This window comes from Erinaceus europaeus, chromosome 8, assembly GCF_950295315.1.
Source record: "Erinaceus europaeus chromosome 8, mEriEur2.1, whole genome shotgun sequence".
Classification (NCBI taxonomy): Eukaryota; Metazoa; Chordata; class Mammalia; order Eulipotyphla; family Erinaceidae; genus Erinaceus; species Erinaceus europaeus.
The window spans coordinates 11599646-11621541 of record NC_080169.1 but is presented as its reverse complement, the minus strand read 5'-3'; the positions used below and the strand labels follow the sequence as shown (position 1 = coordinate 11621541).

Genomic DNA, 21896 nt, shown 5'->3' with positions numbered 1-21896 from the left:
AGCACGGGGTGTGGCATAGGGGAAGGAGAGCTCCAGCCTCCCAGGTTTCCACCCAGGGCAGGTAGGGGCCACTGCTGGAAAGGAGATCTGGGGATGAGATAAGGTGCTTAGGGAAGGGGGTGGGCCACTGGATAGGGATGTTGTATGAATGAGTGTACAAGGATCTGGGGTGTCCTACACTTGGATCTGAGTGAACCCACTGTGTCCTAGGACCACACCCTCTTGGGGGATGCCCAGGCCCTCTGGTTTGCAAAAGGGAAGTATGCCAAGCCTGTGCTTGGTGTGTGTGCTAGCAGGGAGTACAGTCAGGGAAGAAAAAGTGCCTGGCCTTCCAGGACACAGATTGGAGGGAAGGGTGTTTGAAAGTGAGGTTGGGCTGTAAGGGTGGACACAGAGACCTTGAGGAGGACTTTGCTTGGGAGGGAGGTGCTGGAGGAGGTGTGTCTGCACCTGTGTGATGGGCTCGTGTCCAGGTATCCATCCATGTGTGCAGACCTGTGCAAGGTGTGTGCTGGCACTCTAGAACCTGTGTATCTTGCAGTGCATGGTGCACACATGTGTTCATACATGTGCACATGCACATATATACACACATGTGATGTATGTACATGTTCTTACGATCATCGTGAACTCATGGTGTATGGGCTGCACCGGGCCTGCATACATGTGTGTGAGAGCTTATGTGTGTATGTAACTGGGCTGGGCATGAATGTGGTGTATCGTGTGTGTGTGTGTGTGTGTGTGTGTGTGTGTGTGTGTGTGTGTATGTGTGTGTGTGTCAAGAAGACGCTGTATATGGCCTTTTCAGTCACACTGACCAAGCACAAGTATGGACCACTTTCACGGAAACATATCATTGGGGTCACTGACCATGTGAAGGTGGAACCCCTGTGCTGGGCCAGATGGGACCCCACTTGGTCAATATGGCTGGTTCAGACCTGCTGTCCTACCCTGGAAGTGTCTGAAGGTGCTGTGCTTCTGGGACCTGGGCAGTTGAGGGCCAGGGGACTCTAGTAGCAGGAAAAGCCCCTGTGTCTTATGTTTCCTCCATGCCAGAAGCATCACAGACCAACCACATCACTCTTCACTGGAGCCCTGAGCCTATTCCCTATTCTGTCACCATCCTCCCCACCACCACTTTGCCTGAGATGTTCCCCCAAATGCCTGGAGGTCCCACCTCAAGTCCTCCTTCAGATGTCTCTTCCCTGGAAGAGGCCCCCATCCCCAGGCTGCTAAAAGTGGAACAGGCCCATGTCAGCCCTCCCCCCACAGCCCTGTATCCCAGACTCCATGTCCTTGACCCTGTGTCTCTTTGCCCAGCTCACTGGATGAGTTTGTTGGGTTCCTGTCTTATACTCTGTCCCTTCTAGGATGAAACCACTGCGGGGAAGCGAAGGCCAGTTGCCCATCCATGATGGAACCCCAGAGTGTGGAATGGCAGGACTAATACTTGCTCGGAGGAGCGAGACACAAGGGCAATAAGGCAGCAGCCAGGATCACAGCACATGTGAGATGCTGACAGCAGCGCCCACTCCTGGCTCTTCTCTGGTCCTGCTAGGAGGTTCATATGTGTTTGTATGCAAGTAGCATGTGCAGATGTGTGCCCACAGGGCCATACAAGGGGCAGGATTTGGAAGACACACAGCTAAGCCCAGGGAACGCCAGAATCCAGTCTTATGGGCAGAACTGCTATCTAGGGAGGGAGCTGGGCCCTCTCCACTGGCTAGGAGCTGCCAGAACAGACACTTCCTCCCATCTCTGCCTCATGAGGGCTGTGTGACTGAGCAGGGAGCAAGCAGGTGGCCCAGGCTGCCCATGGCCCATTTTCCACCCTGCCCCCCGTCCAGCCTGTCCAAATGCCACATGGCCACGTCACGCGCCCCACTCGGCAGCATATCTCAGGCCAGAGCAACTGTCCCCTCTCCTTCCACCTGCTTCCTCCCGCTCACTCCTCCCCTCAGGGTTTCACAGTCTATCTCTGTCTCTCCCTCCTCCCCAGAGTCTCTCTGTGTTTTCCTGCCTCTGGTGAGATGGGGCCATTTCTCTCAAGGGCTGTTTTAAATATTCATGTTTTAATTAAAGAATTTTATTGCAGAAGGGACATGTAAGATAATGAAAAAGCCGTGCCCTGGGGGCTGGAGAGAGAGTGTGTGTGCATGTGTATATCCTTGTGTGTGGGCCCCATGTATGTGTGTCCTGGGTGGTGGTGGTGGTAGTGGTGTGTGTGTGTGTGTGTGTGTGTGTGTGTGCGCCCATGCAGCTGTGTGGGGGAGCTTGAGTGTCTAGAGAGAGTGGCATTTGAATGTGTGTGACTGTGTGTCTGTGTGTGTACATGTGTCTGTGATGACCTGCCCATGAGGCAGACTAGCAGAGGGGTTGAATCCTGCCTCCTGCTCCAAGCCAGCACACTAGCCTCACACCCACATTTGACACCCACACTCCCACCGTGTCCTTCTGGGAACAGTACCCTGTCCAGGAGCTGCAAGGAGTGCCGAGGGGCTGGAGGCAGAATGTAGGGTATGAGGGGGATCCCTATGAAGACCAATTCCAGAGTCTTGGGGGAGGGCAGAGGGTTGGGTTGGGCTGGGTCATTGAAAGACTTTAAGTCTCTGTTGTTAAAATTTGGATGCTCCAGCAGGCCGGGCTAGCTTCACGGGCGGGTAACAGAGACTCGCGGACACACGGCTGGGCATAGAAGCTGTATTTCTTTATTCAAGAACAACGATTCATAAACTAACCCAAACTAATCACCAAACAGAACTCTCCTGCCTCCTTCTCACATGGCGGCGCCAAGAACTCTCGAACTCTGGAACTCTCTCGGGGTTCCTTGGGGCGGGGACAAGCAGCCCGGGAAAACTAGCAGGACTGAACCAATTTTCTTGGCAGGGGGAGAGCATACAACAAGTCTCCCCTGCAAGGACTTAACTTTGTGGCCAAGGCAGGGGAGATGCTCTGTACACAGTTTAGAAAACATGGAAAGTCAGGTTAGAGTTGAAATTACAGATGCCTCTGCCAACTGGGAATAGCCCTGTGCTACTGTCCTTGGGGAGAGGGCCCTGTGAGATCTGTGCACACTCCTGCCCTGGATGTGTGTTGGGGGAGAAGGATGTGGCTTATGTGGGTTCTGCTTCCCAGAACAACAAGGAGCAGGCTCCTCAATGCCAAAAGCAGAGCCAGCCATCTTCAGGCTGGAAGCAGGACATCCTGCTAGGATAGCCAAAAAACAAATTATTCTTTCATCAGCCACACCGCAGCTTGGTGGGCCTCAGTTTCTCTTCTGTGAAATGAGGATGAAATAAATGGTACCTGTTCATAGGGGCTGCATGAGGCTGCTAGGAGAAGGTGTCCTTGCTAGGGGACAGTCTTAGGCCTCAGGAGGTAAGAGTGGCCTAGTGGGTTTTCTGAGCACCAAAATGAGAGTCCATGGTGCCTGATGCTGGGCAGACTGTGGCATCCTGGGCCCTGGAGAGGAGCCTGCAGGCTGAGTCAGGCCCTGTTGGGTAAGGGAGCTATGGACAGGTGGTTTGGGGAAAGGGCCTTAGGGACCTATCCTGTCTTCTTTGTTTTCCATTTGGACATCCGTACAGGGAGGCTCAGAGAAGGATTCTGGGAGCCTAAGACAGGCCTTGACTCCCTAATTTGGTGGGAAGTGGTGCAAAGGCTTCCAGGGAGCTGCACCTTATAGTGGGAGCTTGGGGAACCACAGGCAGAGATGGGACTGGGCACTGAGCACTGGGACCTCACCTGCAGGGTTGGGGAGACATCTGCTGGCCAAGAAGGGAAGTGCATGAGTCTCTCCTCCAAATGGGATTCCGGAAGCCAGGAAAGCCCAGGACCTCCCCAGCACCCCATCCCAGCTGATCTAGGGGCACAGGAATAGGGAGGTCATAGCCTCCAGGCTGGAGTGGCAGAGTAGGAAGGAGGCTGGAGCACCCTCACCATCATGTGCCCTCTCTCCTGGGTGGCCAGGCTGCCCGGTGGCCGTTAATTGGCTCCATTCATCCTTTAATGAGATGGAAATGAGGCTCCCAGACAGAGGGGACATTGAAGGTGGGAAGAATGGCGGCTTCTTTCCGGGCCTGGAGGGGCATCCCACCCCCAGCCTGGCCCATGCTTCTGCTGCCCCCTCACAGCACACCCAGCCCAGAAGCATTGTGACCACCCAGAGCAGGGTGTCTGCACTGCAGGCCCAGGACCCTTCCTGGGAATCCCCGCGTCAGGGTGCATTCACTCAGTAGTTATCAAATGTCAGCAGTGTGTGGCGACACATAGTCAAACAAAAAAAAATTGCAGCAAAAATAGCATCTCTCCTTGCACCAGTGTTGATGAGTGGTGGGAGTGTGCGATCGGTCTGTGAAGGGGATCTGGGCTCAGACTGTGAGGAGGAGGATCAGGGGCCATGTATTTCCAGTGTGACCAGGACTGGGATAAGAAAGTGACCAGGGTCAGGGTTCAGTGTGTGATCAGAGTCAGGATCAAGGTTTGGCTTGGTGGGGCTTTTTGTCTGTCCTTTGAGCCCGTGGTCCCCTCTCTGCCTCTCCTGCTGTGTCCTTTCTTCTCTCCCCGTCCCCAGTCCTCACCACCTGGGTCACCAAGGTAACCAGCCCTGAAATCGTGGGTGTTTTGGCAGCTGAGACCTAACCTGAGTCTATCCTGAAAGACGGGAGTGCTGCAGCAGTTGCCATGGCAACCGATCGGCATCCTCCGATGAGCCTGGCTTGGACACCCTCTCTCTCTCCCACCCACTGCCAGCTTCCACGTCACTCAGGCTTCCACGTGGGGGGGGGCAGGGCCGGGGCAGGATGTGCCTGTTCTGTCCCTGGCTCTGGGTCTGGATGCCTAGGACATCTCTGTTTGGGGCGCACAGCCCCAGGGTGGGGTAGGGTGGGGTGGGGTGGGGGTCTTTGACAGATGAGAGCATTGAGGCCTGCCCTGTGGGGGCACAGGGGAGCAAATGGCATCTGCCCATGGGTTCCAACCCTGGCTCCTTTTCTGGTCTGTCCTGGGTTTGCCATGACCTCCCAGTGCCTCCACAGGTCATGGTTATGGACTGTGGAGAACAATCAAGGCTGGGTGTCCCCCCACCCCCCCACCCCACAGCCCCTTCCCTGCTTCTCTGGAGTGGGTTCACTGCATTTACAGCTTAGGGTGAGTAACATTCAAGCAGCACCCTGATTCAGTGGTTCCCGTCAGCACCCCTGATCGACGCTCTGAGCTTCTGCTGCAGCCCTCACTCCCGACCTAGGGCAGCTCTTTCTGGGCTGGTCTCACCCCAGGCCGCTAGTCTCTTTCACTATAAATAGGGCACACTGGGGTTCAGACTCCTGGAGCCGAGACGCCAACTGTTGAGAAGACAGGTGTGTGTGTGTGTGTGTGTGTGTGTGTGTGTGTGTGTGTGTTGGGAGTGGAGGGGGTCAGCACAGCCCTCTTCATAATGCAGCTCCACGCAAAGCCTCAGGGTGGGGGTACACCCTTCTTCAAGTGGGTGAAGTTTGACACTTCCCCGATGGGCCTTTCCCCGCTGGAAGAACAGAACACCCCTTTCCTTCATAGGCCTGGGTCTTTTCTTAATGGCAGGAGGTGGCAACAAGGTCTCAACCCACAGATTAGGGAGCCCAGGCCCAAGCAGGGGCACAGAGCCAGATGCTCCACCTCCACTGTGAGGGTCCTTGCAAAGTGGAGCTCTGCCCCCACTCTGGCCCTATCCAGCTCCCCACAGGTCTCCACTGCCCTCTAGGAGCTCTGTGTGACACTTGGTGCCAACCAGGGACAGGACTGGGGTGTGCCCACCACTGAGTCCCAAGGCCCACCACCAGTAAGGTTGAAGGCTGCCACCCTCTTCTGGCTGTCTTCTCTGTGCCTGGGCTCCTTCCACTGCCCCATCTACTGCTGTGTGCCCCAAGTTAGGCCTGCACTGTGGGGCCAGTTTGGTTATTCAGTGCCCGATGGACAGGGCAGGCTTCCTCATCTGAGTCCAGGGGGAGGTGCTCCATGAGCAAAAGGGGAGAATGTTCTGCAACAGACTTAAGGGTGTGGGAGCCTCCCCACACCTCCACTATACACTCTACAGGGAGGAGGAGGTTCATCTGGTCCCTGCGTCCATTGTGTGGCCCCTGGTGCCCCCTGCTGGTCAGTTATAGCACAGGCACAGGAGTGTGTGTGTGTGTGTGTGTGTGTGTGTGTGTGTATGGGTAGGGTAGGGGTGTGGAGTGGGGACGTTGTGCACAACTATCTTGTAGAAGTGGGGAAGGGCACAGCGGCTCCTCCAGGAAGCAGAGGCCTGGGCACCGAGTTTGCTGAAGAGCCAAGTGGTTCTGGTGTTCACCCATTCTATGATCATGCCATTTCTGTCCTTACTGACCCTTTCATGCCACACATCACTGAGCTTGTCAAGCATGACCCTATTACCTGCAGAAAAGAGCCAGGAGGCCATAGCAGATATACTTGGCCAACCCATGGTCAGTGGGGATGGGGGCCACATGGGACCTATGCTTTGGGCTCTGGTGGCCCCCTCAGACTCTGCACTTGGGCCCTCCTTCTAGGGTTCCTGCCAGTGTGACCTGTCCCTCCATAGCCCTGCTTCCCTGCTCCAGCCCTACTTAGGCAGAAAGCACTAGGCCACTCTAGAAGTGCCAGGGCCTCTTTGCAATGAACTGAACTGTCCCTTCACCTCCACGTAGGTGGGCGCAATGTCAAAGTGCCCCGCTAGGCCTGACGGGTGGGGAAGATGGTGCAAGTTCTGGTATCCTAAAGGCAGAAGACTAGATAGGGTGGCAGAGGCCATGGGGTGGCCTCCCCTGCTCTGTGCCCCTCTGCCACTGTCCAGGACTTGAAGGCTTCCCTGCTCAATGTACGGACTCTCCCAGCCATCCTACTTGAGGGTCTCCATGGGCCCCCTTGAGATGATCCCTTGAGGGGCACCCTACGCAGCTGCCGCTGCCCAGCCCTGACCCTTCCTCTCTGGTTCCCGCCAGGAGGTTGGAAGCTGTGGTCGCTGTGGGGCGAGTGCACGCGGGACTGCGGCGGGGGCCTGCAGACGAGGACACGCACCTGCCTGCCCAAGCCGGGCGTGGAGGGCGGCGGCTGCGAGGGGGTGCTGGAGGAGGGCCGGCTGTGCAACCGCAAGGCCTGCGGCAGTGAGTGCGAGACCCACTTGGGGGAGACGAGAGCGGAGCAGGGTGAAAGGAGTTTGTTGCAACCTTGGAACCCGCAGACCCTCTGAGGCTTGGGGAGGGCTCTGGGAAGGGGCGGGCCAAGGAGGAGGGGCTGGGCGGGGCTAGGGTGGGATCTAGGCAGGGGCGAGTATGTGGATTGGGGCTTGGAGGGTGCACGTTGGGGGCGAGCAAGCCTTTCCCCCGCCCCCTCCCCGCAACCAGTCAAGCCTGCCCCAGCCCCATCCTGCCTGAAGGATGTATTTCTCTAATAAGGTTCTCTAATGACCTCATGTATTTTTTAGTGCTTCCATAAAATTAAATCAGGCTATAATAAGACTGGCATTCTTCGGTTGTTTTTGCTTTCTTGCGTGTGTGTGTGTGTGTGGGGGGGGGGGGGTTAGGTGTAACTCCAAAGCCGAGGTAGGGGACACTGAGAGGGTTGGGTGTTGTCACTCAAACACGCCCCCTGGAGGCCTAGGGAGAGGCCCCTGGAGCCCACACAGGCGGTGCAGGGTGCGGGCACCCAGCTGACCGAAGTCTGGTCAGCCCAACTCCACTCCAGACAGGGCTAAGGGACGCGGGGCTGAGAGCGCCGACTTCCAGCTGCGGCCGGCTGCTCCTCTGCCCCAATGCTGATCTGAGCCTGGCTTGCAGCGGCAGGACGCACCAACTCCCGGAGCCAGTCCCTGAGGTCCACGGATGCCCGGCGGCGGGACGAGCTGGGAGATGAACTACAGCAGTTTGGGTTCCCTGCCCCACAGACAGGTGAGCAGCGGGTAATTGAAGGCATCACTGCTGGAGCTGGAAGGTGGGTCAGAGGGCTGGACCCTTAGGGCAAAGTCATGTTTGCTGGTTCTAAGTAACAGTGATAGTCGCCACAATTGGACCAATCTCTTAGGCCCAGAGATAGCACAGACCTGGCCCCCGCCTGCTGGGGACAGTGACACACCCTGGTGGTCAGCCCGCTGCAAGTTCCCTGCTGCCCAACACGCATCCCTCCTGGGGGTGGTGGGTGGGGGCCTCCCAGGATGTGACTGCACCCGCATAGGCAGGCATTGGCAGCCACTGACGCTGTAGGTTTGGCGGGCAGGTGACCCAGCGGCAGAGGAGTGGTCCCCGTGGAGCGTGTGCTCCAGTACGTGCGGCGAAGGCTGGCAGACCCGCACCCGTTTCTGCGTGTCGTCGTCCTACAGCACCCAGTGCAGCGGGCCTTTGCGCGAACAACGACTCTGCAATAACTCTGCTGTGTGTCCAGGTGGGCCGGCCCGGGGGTGTGGCTTCCCGGCCCGCACTGGGCGCTGGGGCGGGGCCAGAGTCAGGCGGAGCCTCCTGGGTAGGATGGGGCTGGGCGCAGGGTGGTCTCTGGCCTGGTGGGGATATCCTGCGTTGAGCCTCCTGTCCCTCCTGCAGTGCACGGTGCCTGGGATGAGTGGTCCCCCTGGAGCCTCTGCTCCAGCACCTGTGGCCGGGGCTTTCGGGACCGCACGCGTACCTGCAGGCCCCCCCAGTTTGGAGGCAACCCCTGTGAGGGTCCGGAGAAGCAAACCAAGTTCTGCAACATTGCCCTGTGCCCTGGTAGGTGAGAGGAAGGGCCCTGAGGTAAAAGGGCCCCGTGGTGACAGGCCAGTCCCAGGTCAGGCTTGGTACATTCCAAATGCATCTGCCAGTGGGACTCAGTGGTTGAGGCCTCAGGTTGTAATCAGGCTGGAGACTTGGGGGGCATTCTCATTCATATGCTATTGCAGTTGCAGTGGCACAGGTCCCCAGTATTCACATCAAGTCCTAGGCTCAGTGTTTTGGGTGGTGGGCCCTGGGAGGGTATTCAGACGTGCCCAGGCTGTGCGGTGGGATGGCTGCATGACATAGCTGCAGTCGGTGTCTGAGATTGCATGGTGGGGTGGTGGTGTGGGAGCATCTATGCTCCTGCCTCCGGTGTTCACGCGGCTCCCTGTCCCTTCCTCCCCTGGGCCGGGCAGTGGATGGAAACTGGAATGAGTGGTCCAGCTGGAGCGCCTGCTCTGCCAGCTGCTCTCAGGGCCGGCAGCAGCGCACTCGGGAGTGCAACGGGCCTTCGTATGGAGGTGCAGAGTGTCAGGGCCACTGGGTGGAGACTCGAGACTGCTTCCTGCAGCAGTGCCCAGGTGAGGGCTGTTCCTGGGGCCTGGGAGTGAGTGGGGGCCAGTGAGCCTGAACTTGGGGATGTGGATGGAGCAGCCTGGGAAGTGGTGTGGTCATGGGCGGGGTGCCCTTGGCTTTATCTGGTATTGAGTTGAGCTCTGCTTTCTCCTCTCCCGACCCTGATGTCCCCCATGCCTTCCTGCCTCTCTGTCTCACTGCCTGCCACCCTGTTGTGGCTCCTGGGCCTGGCCCTGGTTCCATGCCCGGTCATGCCCTGCAGTGGATGGGAAATGGCAGGCCTGGGCGTCCTGGGGCAGCTGCAGTGTCACGTGTGGAGGTGGCACTCAGCGCCGAGAGCGCATGTGCGCCGGACCCTTCTTTGGGGGAGCAGCCTGCCAGGGCCCACAGGATGAATACCGGCAGTGCAGTGCCCAGCGGTGTCCTGGTGAGTGTTCCCCCACCCCAGCCTTGCAGCTGAGTCCTGAAGAGGGCTACCCAGAGCCATAGGGTGGGCTTGGGGTATAGCTGTCTGGATAATGTTAGCTTCCCAGGGGGGTCATGGCCTCCCCAAACTTGCTGTCCACTTATAGCCCCCCCCTTAGAATCCAGCTCCTACTCACCATCTCTGGTCCCTTGGCAGAGCCCCATGAGATCTGTGACGAGGACAACTTTGGCACTGTGATCTGGAAAGAGACCCCGGCAGGAGAGGTGGCCACGGTCCGGTGCCCTCGCAATGCCACTGGTGAGGGCTAGCAGGGGGTAGAGGGGCTTTGGGGCAGATGGTATTGGAGGTTCCTGTTCCATCATCACAGAGATTAGGCAGTGCCCCCAAGTGCCACTATAGGCCCACCTCATAGAGTTGTCAGTGCAAGGAGCAGACACACATGCACAGGGGTGGTACAGATCAGGAGTCAGGGTCCCCCACAGCCAAGAGCTCTGCCTCCATGGGATTCCCAAGGTTTGACAGCTGCTGCTTGGCATCAGGCACAGCCAAAGTTCAGAAATACATCAAAAGAAAGAAGAGGAGGCCTGATCTCCATGCCAGTTCTGCTCTCCTCAAGAGACCTTGGGTTAGTGAATCTAGAGGGTTCCAGCTAGAGGGGCTCCTACTTGAAGGTCGTGGGTGGGATTCTTGTGTCCCAAGGGTCCTCCCTCACCTGAAAGGTGGAGGGCAGAGCTGACCCACCATCTCCCCAGGCCTCATCCTGCGCCGCTGTGAACTGGATGAGGAAGGCATGGCCTACTGGGAGCCCCCCACCTACATCCGCTGTGTCTCCATTGACTACCGCAACATCCAGATGATGGTGAGAGCAGCTCTGGGCCTCTGCCCCATCATTACTCCAGGGCACTGCTCTGCCCAGTGTCCCTGTTGGCTGAGAGCCCTCTGGGTATGGAGGGGGGGTGTCATGGCACCCATTCTCTTCATGTACCCAGACCCGGGAGCACCTGGCCAAGGCTCAGCGAGGCCTGCCCGGGGAAGGGGTCTCGGAAGTCATCCAGACGCTGGTGGAGATCTCCCAGGACGGAACCAGCTACAGCGGGGACCTGCTTTCCACCATTGACGTGCTGAGGAACATGACGGAGATTTTCCGGAGGGCTTACTACAGCCCCACCCCTGGGGACGTACAGGTGGGCTTCCAAGAGGAGGCTTGGGGTCGGGTAGTGAGCAGGTGGATGGCTTACAGTAAGCCCCAACTGAACACAGCCTGCACCCAGAATTGACCTCAGATGGACTCAAATCTGAACAAGCTGATACAGGACACTGGGCATATCTGAGACCTGATCCTGCTCACACTCTGACTCCTGACCCTGCTCACACTCTGACCGTGGTCATATTCTGACCTGACCTTGCTCACACTCTGACCTGACCCTGTTCACACTCTGCTCCCTGACCTGGATGTCTCTTCTCTGTGCACTGATCCTTGATCCTCTTTCCAGAACTTTGTCCAGATTATTAGCAACCTGCTGGCAGAAGAGAACCGGGACAAGTGGGAGGAGGCCCAGCTGGTATGAATGCAGCTCAGCATCTGGTGGTCAGACCAGGGTGGACACAAGCCTCGGGTGCCTTCCTTGTCCCAGCCCAGCCGAGGGTGGGGCCCTGGGTTCATATCCTGGGAGGGCCTCTTATCAGTCCTAAGTGAGAAGAAATCACTTCCCTCCTGAGTTAGGTCCCACACAACAGAGGATAGCAGCTTGCCTCAGGGGCTCAGGAGGGGTGCAGAAAGTATGTTGACAGTGTGATTCTTGTCAAGGAGACTCTCCTTGCTTCTAAGGTACTGACCACTCTTCTCCTCAGACTGACCCTTACCCATGAAGCTGGTCGCAGGAGTCCCTTTGGGCTTCATGTCCACCTGGGGTTTGGGGCTTCCAAGGAGGAGGCTGATGGGCATTGATCCCGTCTGAGGCATCCTGCCCACACCCACCTCCCATCCCCAGATGGGCCCGAATGCCAAGGAGCTGTTCCGGCTGGTGGAGGACTTTGTGGATGTCATTGGCTTCCGCATGAAGGACTTGCGGGATGCGTACCAGGTGACAGACAACCTGGGTAAGCCTCCCTTGCTATGGCCCTGCCTCAGTGTCCCTGTTTGCGTAGACTGGGGCCCTGTGCTGAGAGCCCTCGCCTGCAGCTGCTCTGACCTCCTGGAGGTGGGGTCTAAGGAAACTGTGGGATTGATGATGGGGGTCTCAGGCCCACACCAGGTTCAGGAGACCTGCCATCTATTGACATACGAGGACTCTCACTCCCCCTCCCCTTCCTTACACCTCTGGAGGCCAGGAGCTATTTTGATGTACCACGCCTCCCTGACCTGTCCCTTTGTGGTGGGACAGACATCTTAAAGGGGTGAAGGCAGGGCAGTGCTACTGTCAGAGCCCCCCAGGCCCCTACTCTGCTCTGCCCCAGAAGCACTTTGTGAGTGGGGTTCAGTCTCCACCAGCTCCGTTGTACTGACACAGTCTCTATAGTTCTGCTCTTCTCAGAGAGTGGGAGAAAGGGAGAACAGGGGAATGGGGGATGGGGGGCACTGGAATGGCAAATGGGCCTAGGACCTGGGAGGCAGAGGCTACCTGTCATCCTAGATTCTCATTTCTATTTCGCAGTAGCCATGTGGAGACTTTTTATTATATATACCCTTCTCAGACACATTTCACATAGCTTCTTGGTGTGGGGGCTTTTCCCCAGACTGTCTTTACTGGTCAGTGTCCCTCATTGCAGTGGGGACCCCGGAGATAGGTGCTGACTCCAATTCTGATCCACACAGCAGCAAAGAGGGAGATTGTCACCTCCCTTGTTGAGGCATGCATACACATCCAGGCTCCCCCCCTTTTTTTTTTTTTGCCTTCAGGGTTATCGCTGGGACTCAGTACCAGCACTACAAATCCACTGCTTCTGGCAGCCATTTTTCCCCGTTTTATTGGATAGGACAGAAATTGAGAAGGGGTGGAGGCAGAGAGGAAGAGAGAAGGACAGACACCTGTAGACCTGTTTCACTGCTGTGAAGCATTCCCCCCCTGCAGGTGGTCAAGCCAGAGGCTTGAACCCGGATACTTGCACAGGTCCTCTCGTTTAGTGCTATGTGCGCTTTGCTGGGTGCACCACCACCTGGCTCCCTACACACCCAGGCCTCTTTATGCTAAAAGCTAGTAAACACAGGGGTGCTGGGTGGTTGAAGGGGAGGCTGACTGGATGTCCCTACTTTTGCACTCCAGGAGATTTCCCGAGACCTAACTTTTCCCTTCTGTCCCAGGAGCTCAGGATCCCAGACCCCAAAGCTTGTTGAGAGCTGGGGAGACCTCAGAAACCTGTATAGGAACATGACAGCCCTTATCTTGTACGTAGAGAGGCTCAGGTCCGGGGGGGGGGGGGGAGGGGGCTCTGATTTTAATGGGAGCCCCCTGGTGAGTAGAGTCAGTGAGCAGTGCAGTCTGGTGGGGCGGGGCTTCCACTTGGCCCTGACTCCCAGTTCCCCATGTGAGCCATACTCCATGTGACCACTCTTTCTGTGTCTCTACTACGCCCCTCCCCCACCCCATCCCCAGTCCTCAGCATCCACAAGCTTCCAGCCAGCGGAGCCACTGACATCAGCTTCCCCATGAAGGGCTGGAGGGCCACAGGCGACTGGGCCAAGGTGCCGGAGGACAGGGTCACTGTGTCCAAGAGTGTCTTCTCCACGGGGCTGGCAGGTGAGGGGCCTGGGTACTGGAGGGGTCCCTGAAAAGACTCAGGACCTGGGGTCTGAGTGTAACACCCCCCACACACACACACACACACTCCCAAAGAGGGCCTCCTGGCATTTGGCTTGCTGCCTTAAAGGCCACCTCTGCTTCTCTGTACGCCTCCTCATTCAGGAAGCCCTCCCAATTCTCTCGGTGTTGGGAGGCTCTGTTTCTCAAGAGGACATGTTTTGGGGTGGAGGTCATCCAGAGACCCAGATTTTGGGGATCATTTCTAGCACTTAGGTAGCTGCCTTGCAGTATCCATTGGTTGAGGGGGTTGGTTGTCCTGTCCACCTGCCAGGACTGTGAACAGAACCCTAGAGCCCTGCCTTCTCCTGGAGACAAACACAGCCCTTGAGAGAGGGGGTCGAGGGTGCGTGGTTTAGAGAGTGATCTGTGCTCTCCTCCAGAGGCCGATGACTCCTCTGTGTTTGTGGTTGGCACCGTGCTGTACCGGAACCTGGGCAGCTTCCTGGCCTTGCAGAGGTGGGTGCTGCTGGCATGGGGTAAGGGGGTAGGGAAGCAGGGGAGTCCTAACCTGGAAAAGAGGGGCTCACTGGGTGTAGAGAGTGGCCAGATTGTGGGGTGCTGGGGTCAAAGAATATTGAGGAAAAGGGCTGGGAGCTGGGCCAGGGAGTGGAAGGGGTGACCCCCTCCCCCTTATTGACCCTCTGTTGGCCTCCCTCCAGGAACACGACTGTCCTAAACTCCAAGGTCATCTCAGTGACCGTGAAACCCCCACCTCGATCCCTGCTCACACCCTTAGAGATCGAGTTTGCCCACATGTACAATGTGAGTGCCCTTCGAGTGTGCCCATGCCCATGTGTGTGTGTGTGTGTGTGTGCGCGCGCGCATGCGTGTGTCAACATGCCACTCCTCCCATGGCATCCTGTGTGTGACTGCCTGCTCTTACATCTGGGTACCAACCACCTGGGGGCTCCTGCCAGCCTATGAGAGCTGTGGGGATGCAGGGGCTTGGCAAGGGGTGATGCCTTTCCTGGGCCTGCAGCAAAGTTGGTCCGAGGGCCTGGGCAGTGGTCAACCTGGTTAAGTGAGCATGTTACCTGGGTTCAAGCCCTGTTCCTCACCTGTCGGCAGGCGGTGAGGGACACACTTCACAGGCTATGAAGCATGTCTGCAGGTGTGTCTCTTTCTCTCTCCCTCTCAACCTCCTCCTCCCTTTTCAACTTCTCTCTGTCCTATCAAATACAAGAAAAAGAAAAAAAAAGGTGGGTTTATAATGCCAGCGCTCCAGAGATAACCCTGGTGGAAAAACAAAAACAAAAGCAAAAGCTGGTTTGAATTGAACACACCAGCCCCATGCTCTCAGTGTTGCACTTCTGACCTGGCGTGGTTGTTCCTTTGTTTCTCGTACCCTCCTGAGAAAGAAACCCACCCTGAAGCACCCTGGGGAGGTGGTGCAGTGGACACAATGCTGGAGTTCCAGACATGAGGTCCAGAGTTCAATCCCCGGCATTGCATGGAGTAGAGTGAGAGTCTGGTTCTCTCACTCCTCTTTTTTTTTTATCAAAAAAAAAAAAAAAAAAAAAAAAAGGAAAAGGAAAAGGAAAAGGAATAAAAAGAAGAGAAAAGAAAAGCCGTCCCGCTTCATGGCTCTCCAGTGGGCCTTAAAGAAACCCAAGTGGGACAGTAGCAGGCCTAGAACCCCAGATCCGGGCTCTGGGAAGAAGCTACCTTGTTCTTCTCTGCTGTGTGGCCTTGTAGTGCTTGCCTAACTCCTCAGTGCCATGGGGCAAGAGGATTGGTGAGGACTGTATACTGCCCGCCATCCCCAGTTTTGGGAGCATGGTGTCCTGGTAGGCACCCTCCAGAAGCCCTGCTTCCATCTTCCCAGCACTGGTACATGTGACCGGCAGCCAGGTGTGTTTGCCGAGGCCCTACCAGAGCACCCCCATTCCTGCTCACTCATCCCCAAGGGCCTTTCTGAGGAGGGACCACCCCTGTACACTACTTGGCACCAGCCATAGTGGTATACGGACATGGGTTTTGGCCAGCGCTGCCCAAAGCTGCACAGAGAGGGGATAGGAGACAACCAGCCACAGAATGATGGGGGGGGGGGTTCAGTCAGTCAGTCAGTCAGTCAGTCCACTCCCCGAACCTGCCTGTTTCCTCATCAGCTGCCTTCTCTACAAAGCAGTGCAGCCAGAGTGCCTGCACACCTGTGTGTGTGTGTGTGTGTATGTGAGTGTGTGTGTAAGTGTATGTATGTGAGTTGTGTGTATGTGTGTGTATGAGTGTTTGTATGTGAGTGTGTGTGTAAGTGTATGCATGTGAGTGTGTGTGTGTATGTGAGTGTGTGTAAGTGTATGTATGTGAGTGTGTGTGTATGTGACTGTGTATGAGTGTGTTTGTACATACATGAGTGTGTGAGTGTATGTGAGTGTGTAAGTGTATGCATGTAAGTGTGTGTGTGTGAGTGTGTGTAAGTGTATGTATGTGAGTGTGTGTGTATGTGACTGTGTATGAGTGTGTTTGTACATACATGAGTGTGTGAGTGTATGTGAGTGTGTAAGTGTATGCATGTAAGTGTGTGTGTGTGTGTGAGTGTGTGTAAGTGTATGTATGTGAGTGTGTGTGTATGTGACTGTGTATGAGTGTGTTTGTACATACATGAGTGTGTGAGTGTATGTGAGTGTGTGTGTAAGTGTATGCATGTGTGTATGTGAGTGTGTGTAAGTATGTATGTGAGTGTGTGTGTATGTGAGTGTATGTATGAGTGTGTGTATGTGAGTGTGTGTATATGTGAGTGTGTGTAAGTGTATGTATGTGAGTGTGTATAAGTGTATGTATGTGAGTGCGTGAGTGTATGTATGTGTGTGAGTGTGTATGTGAGTGTGTGTAAGTGTATGTGTGTGTGTATATGAGTGTGTGAGAGAGAGTGTGTGAGTGTGTATGTGTGTGTGAGTGTGTGTATGTGAGTGTGTATGTGAGTGTATGTATGTGTGTGAGTGTATGTATGTGTGTGTAAGTGTGTATGTGTGTATGTGAGTGTATGTAAGTGAGTGAGTGAGTGTGTGTGTGTATGTGTGTGTGGTGTTTGGGGAGGGGGGGTCCTGGTATTCCCAGGCTTGGCTTGTGGGGTGGGGGCAGTGGCCCTGATACCGCCTTCTCTCCATTCAGGGCACCACCAACCAGACGTGTATCCTGTGGGATGAGACGGGCGTGTAAGTTTACCTGAGTGCTGTGGCCTCAGCCTCAGGGGTGGGCTTGGGGGGAGGCAGTACCACAGGGGAGAGGAGGGCAGGTTTTAGGTTGGAGTTATGTATCCCCACCTGTCTGTGAATTCTGGCTCTGAAAGGGCATGGAGCCCACCCACCCTCCCTGGAGGTTCCCTTCAGGACAGATGGTGAGGCACTGGGCATGACCCCACCCCCCAGCTGGCCCTGCTCTTGGAGCTAACCCACTGTGCTTTGAGGAGCACTGCCCACTTGGATGGGATGGGAGACTGGGAGTTCCATGGCTTCAGGGGTTCCTGTGTCAACTGCCTGTTTCTGTCCAGCCTGTGTGTGTATATCTGGCCTGGAGGGGCCGCCTGAGGAGCAGCATCTGGGTGGCTGAGAGGGCACCCCAGGTGTGGTCTTCTAGGCACAATCCTTCACAAGGACGCTGGGTTAGGGACACCTGCCACGCTTGCTCTACATCCTTGCCCAGCTTTGCATACATATCTCATATTCCCTCAACATCCAGTCCCAGGACAGTTTGAAGCTTTTGGTCAATTCCTTTCCACAAATTCCATTTCCTTTGCTCCACATGGCTGAAGGCTCTCAAAGACCTGGCTGGCCTAGCATGTGTCAAGGACACTGGCCCTTGGACCTGGATTCTGGCCCAGTGGCAGGGGAGTCCTGTCTTCTGGGAGTCTCAGCTCCCCGCCCCCTTCACCGGGACTTCCTGTTTATGGGGAGCAGGGAGGGTCTGCACCAGGTCCAGGAGTGGCCCCCAGAAGTGTGGCCTCCACCTTCTCTTCCTCTGTCAGAGGTAGGGTCAGTGTGCTCCCCAGATCTGCCTCTGGATGGATGCGTCTGTCTTTCCTGGCCACAATCCTGGGCTCTGCACTGTGAGCACTGTGAGCATTCCTAGTGAAAAGACCTGGGGTCCAGGTGCAAATTCAGGCGTGCAGACCATGGTTCCTAATCCAGAACCTGGGACCTAGAACCGTGGGGATGGTCAGAGGCCATGGGGAAAAGGCAGGCTTCACACCCCCTTTCTCCTCAGTGCTCTGCTCTGTGCATGACAGCTTCTCTTTCCATGGCTGGAGGGACTCCCTTTACCCCGTGTTTGGTTGAGAGGACCCAAGCATTTCCCTTGTAATCAGAAATGGCAGCCCATGGCAGTGACTCCAGTGCCGCTGTCTTCTCTGCAACAGTGCAAATCTGTGCTGTCCTGGGTCTGTGGTTGTTTGTGCAAGATACAAAGCATCACATGTCTGCAGAGTTGAGACTGAGGGTGGGTGGGAATGGAAGCTATCAGTGGCCATCTGCTTAGAGTGACGGCCTCTTCACCCATGACTCAGAGTCATCACTGAACCCCAATCCCAGTCATACTCTGCTCACATGCTAGGCACTGCTCCTGGTTACACTCTGACCTTGGTCACACTCTGACCCTGTTCACACTCTGCCCTGCTGACACATTGACCCTGACCCTGCTCACCCTCTGATCCTGACCCTGTTCACACTCTGACCCCTGACCCTGCTCACACTCTGACCTGTGATCCTGCTCACACTCTGACCCCTGACCCTGCTCACACTCTGACCTGTGATCCTGCTCACACTCTGACCCCTGACCCTGCTCACACTCTGACCTGTGATCCTGCTCACACTCTGACCCCTGACCCTGCTCACACTCTGACCTGTGATCCTGCTCACACTCTGACCCCTGACCCTGCTCATACTCTGACCTGTGATCCTGCTCACACTCTGACCCCTGACCCTGCTCACACTCTGACCTGTGATCCTGCTCACACTCTGACTCCTGACCCTGCTCACGCTCTGAGACCCATTCCTGTGTCTTATCTGGAGGAGTCTACCATGTTCATATGTAATCACTCATGTCATGCTTGCAGGGCCATCTTCTCTCCCAGACACACGTGACAGTCGACCATATGACACACTCATCTTGGAAGAATGAGTCAGAGGCTTCCACCCACATTGCAGACCCTCCACTTGCCTCACCCCCACCTTTGCATACACTTGCAAACACAGGATTTTTGTCTACACTCAAGGCATCTACCAATGTTCAGTGAACACTGAGTCCTGAAAGGACCCTGGAGTCTTCTTTGACCCAGGAGCCCGAGTTATGTGACCATTTCCCATTCTGCCCACTGAAGTACAAAGGTTCATCCACTTCTAAGCCCTGACAGCATGATTCAGTCCCCTTTCTCAGGTCTATAAAGCCAGGTCTGTAACAGCAAGGGTCTGGAAAGAGGAGGCATGGGGAGGAGACTAGGGAATAAGGAGGATGTCCTTGCAGAGTTTCCAAATGCTCAGCCTGATGGATGGATGGTTGGCGGATGGATTGATGGTGGGTATATGGATAGTTGAGTGCACGATGCATGCATGAATGCATGGATGAATGGAGGGCTGGGTATATGGATTGGTAGAGCGATAATGGATAGATGGGTGGAAGAATAGATGGAGGGTTGGTGGGTGGATGATTGAATGATGTGTGGATAGATGGATAGATGAATAGATAGCTGAATGAGTGGAAGGGTAGTGGGCATATGGATGAGTGTGTGGATAACTGGATGCATGGGTGGATGGATGGATGAATGGATGGAAGATTAATGGGTAGGTGGATGGATGGATGATGGATTAATGGGTGGATGGATGGAAGACTAACGGGTAGGTGGATGGGTAGATGGATGGATGGAATGATGGGTGGATATGTGGATGGAGTATAAGCAGGTAGGTAGGCAGATAAATGAATAGGTGGTTAGACGGGCGAATGATGGGTGGGAGGATGGGTAGAGGTATGGATTGAGAATGAGTGAACAGATGAATGGATGAATAAAGGATGAATAGGTAGGTAGATGGATGAATGTTAAGTGGGTGGGTAATAGAAGATAATTGAGTGTGAGCTTGTAGGATAGGGAGTGGTGATGGGTTGATGGGTATCTGATTGGGAAAAGCAATGGACTGTGGGCAACAATGGATGATGAAGCCAGGAACTCATGCTGTGAGTTCAGATCTTTGGTTCTGAAAGATTACCGTCCTGGATCTTTTACTGATAGGAAGTTAAGAATAATTTCTAACATCTTTTTATTGTATATTTATTCATTTCTTCATGGAACTGAGGGTCTCATGCAACTCCAGTTTCACCTCTTTTTCATTCAGGTAGAGAGGGAGAGACACCACATCTCCAAAATGCCCTTTGTTGCTGTAGCGTCTTCCATATGGTAGCAGGAACTGAGCCCGAGTTGTAAATACAGCAGTGCTGACATCCTGTCCAGTGAGCTATCTTTCCCATCTCTTCTTAATAAGCAAGGAATTCAGAGTTCTACTGAGCATCTAAGTCAGCACGGACAAGAGCATTGGGAGCCTCTGTTCCCCTGAAAATATACACGAGGGGTTGGGGAGACAGCATAATGGTTACACAAAGGCTTTCATGCCTGAGGCTCTGAGGTCCCAGGATCAATCCCCAGCACCACCATAAACCAGAGCTGAGCAGTGATCTGGTATTCATCTATCTATCTATCTATCTATCTATCTATCTATCTATCTATCTATCTATCTATCTACTTATCTATCTATCTATCTATCTACTTATCTATCTATCTATCTACTTATCTATCTATCTATCTACTTATCTATCTATCTACTTATCTATCTATCTATCTATCTACTTATCTATCTATCTATCTACTTATCTATCTATCTATCTACTTATCTATCTATCTACTTATCTATCTATCTACTTATCTATCTACTTATCTATCTACTTATCTATCTATCTACTTATCTATCTATCTATCTATCATCTATCTATCTATCCTATTTATCTATCTATCATTTACCTCTCCCCCCTCTTCCTCACCTTCATACATACTCTATCTATCTCTCTCTCTTTCTTTCTCTTTCATTAAAACAAGCAAACAAATTTAAAAAAGAAAACAGAAAATGAGCATGAGTACAGAATGGGCGCAGTCCAGACTCTGTCCGTGGTGCTTGTCCTGTTCCCCCAGCCTTTGGGGAGACTAAGGGCTCTAGGAAGCGTGGGGTTCCTGATCTAGCATGCCATGTCCTCCTGGTCCGCAGATACATCATGTAGAAGGCTCCAGGAGTTCCAGAGTGGACTCCTGTTCAGTAAGAGGGGCTCCCTAAGCAGTGAGTCTTCAGAACCATCACCCCCTGACTTGAACAGGCCAGCAGAGGGTGTGGTAAGGGGGGAACATCCCTCACATGCTGTCACCCTTTCCCAGAAGCCTGACCCCACACCAGATGGCTCTGCCTGTGACTTCTCTACTCATAAGTCTTCTCAGTCCAGTGTCCTTGACCGCCCTCCTTTCAGTGGAGGAGATGGGGGCTCCAGGGCCCCTCAGTAAGTCTCACAGGACACCCCCCTTCCCATGTAGTTTCCTTGCCATGCACAGAGGGCCCAAGCCAGGAGCAGTCATTCTGTTCCCTCCACCCTCCACCCCCAACTCTTGGATCCAGTGCCTATCCCGGTTCCTTTAAGAGCATTGCCCGCCCTCACCCCCAGCCCCCACCCCTGTTTTCCTTAGAGAGGGCAGTGAGGGGGCAGGCGTGGGGGGGGGAGCGGAAGGGAGATTTGGCAGGGTCCCCAGGTCCCTGTCAGCGGCTGGTTCCCAGCCCGATTTCTCCCACGCGGCCAGTTCCTGATGGGGCAGAGGGGGTGGGTGGAGGGGAGGGCAGGGAGGGGCTGTGCCCAGCACAGAGGGCCGCTTTGCTGTCCGGGGAAGGGTCAATGAGTGTGGGAGGGAGAGGGAGGATGGATGTTCTCAGCTTCCTCCCACCTGCCTGTGCAGGAGGCTGATATTGGGAGAGCCCCTTGCCCCTCCTAATCTGCTTCTGCAGCAATCCTCCCCCCCCAGAGTCCTGCCATTGAATCTCCCCAAGTCTTTGTCCTGGGGGGCTTCTGAGCCCAGCCCATAGGGCCTGGGAGCTTGAAGGAACCAACATTCAGGCACTCATAGCCTAGTGTTTGCACTTGGAGGGGCACAGGAAGGGACAGGAAGCACTCTTTGGCCCTGCCCCTGACCCCAGTGAGCCCCACAGCTGGAGATGCACCCAGTGCCCTGCTCCTCCAGCTGCTGTCCCCAGCCCCAAGGCCCCTTGAGGCCAGCTGGGACACCTTTGTCCCCTGAACACTCTTCTCCTCTGTCTTGGAAGCACCACTTCCTCCAGACCTTCTTGGGGTATTCTGCCACCCCAT

At 55.2% G+C, this 21896-nt stretch overlaps 1 protein-coding gene across 12 annotated transcripts in view; it reads left to right on the top strand.

The window, feature by feature from the left end:
- Positions 1-21896, top strand: part of ADGRB1 (adhesion G protein-coupled receptor B1) — an 81431-nt gene that overhangs the window by 16382 nt on the left and 43153 nt on the right. For 11 of the 12 annotated variants that reach the window (XM_060195906.1, XM_060195909.1, XM_060195902.1 and 8 more), the window contains exons 3-17: positions 6975-7136; positions 7809-7919; positions 8245-8409; positions 8565-8729; positions 9131-9295; positions 9553-9717; positions 9913-10014; positions 10470-10576; positions 10707-10901; positions 11211-11279; positions 11709-11817; positions 13311-13454; positions 13898-13973; positions 14177-14279; positions 16629-16672. In XM_060195906.1, the coding sequence (XP_060051889.1) occupies positions 6975-7136; positions 7809-7919; positions 8245-8409; positions 8565-8729; positions 9131-9295; positions 9553-9717; positions 9913-10014; positions 10470-10576; positions 10707-10901; positions 11211-11279; positions 11709-11817; positions 13311-13454; positions 13898-13973; positions 14177-14279; positions 16629-16672 (1882 nt within the window). Of the gene's footprint in view, positions 1-6974; positions 7137-7808; positions 7920-8231; positions 8410-8564; positions 8730-9130; positions 9296-9552; positions 9718-9912; positions 10015-10469; positions 10577-10706; positions 10902-11210; positions 11280-11708; positions 11818-13310; positions 13455-13897; positions 13974-14176; positions 14280-16628; positions 16673-21896 lie in introns of those variants that run through there. The other variant, XM_060195910.1, reaches the window with a different exon arrangement.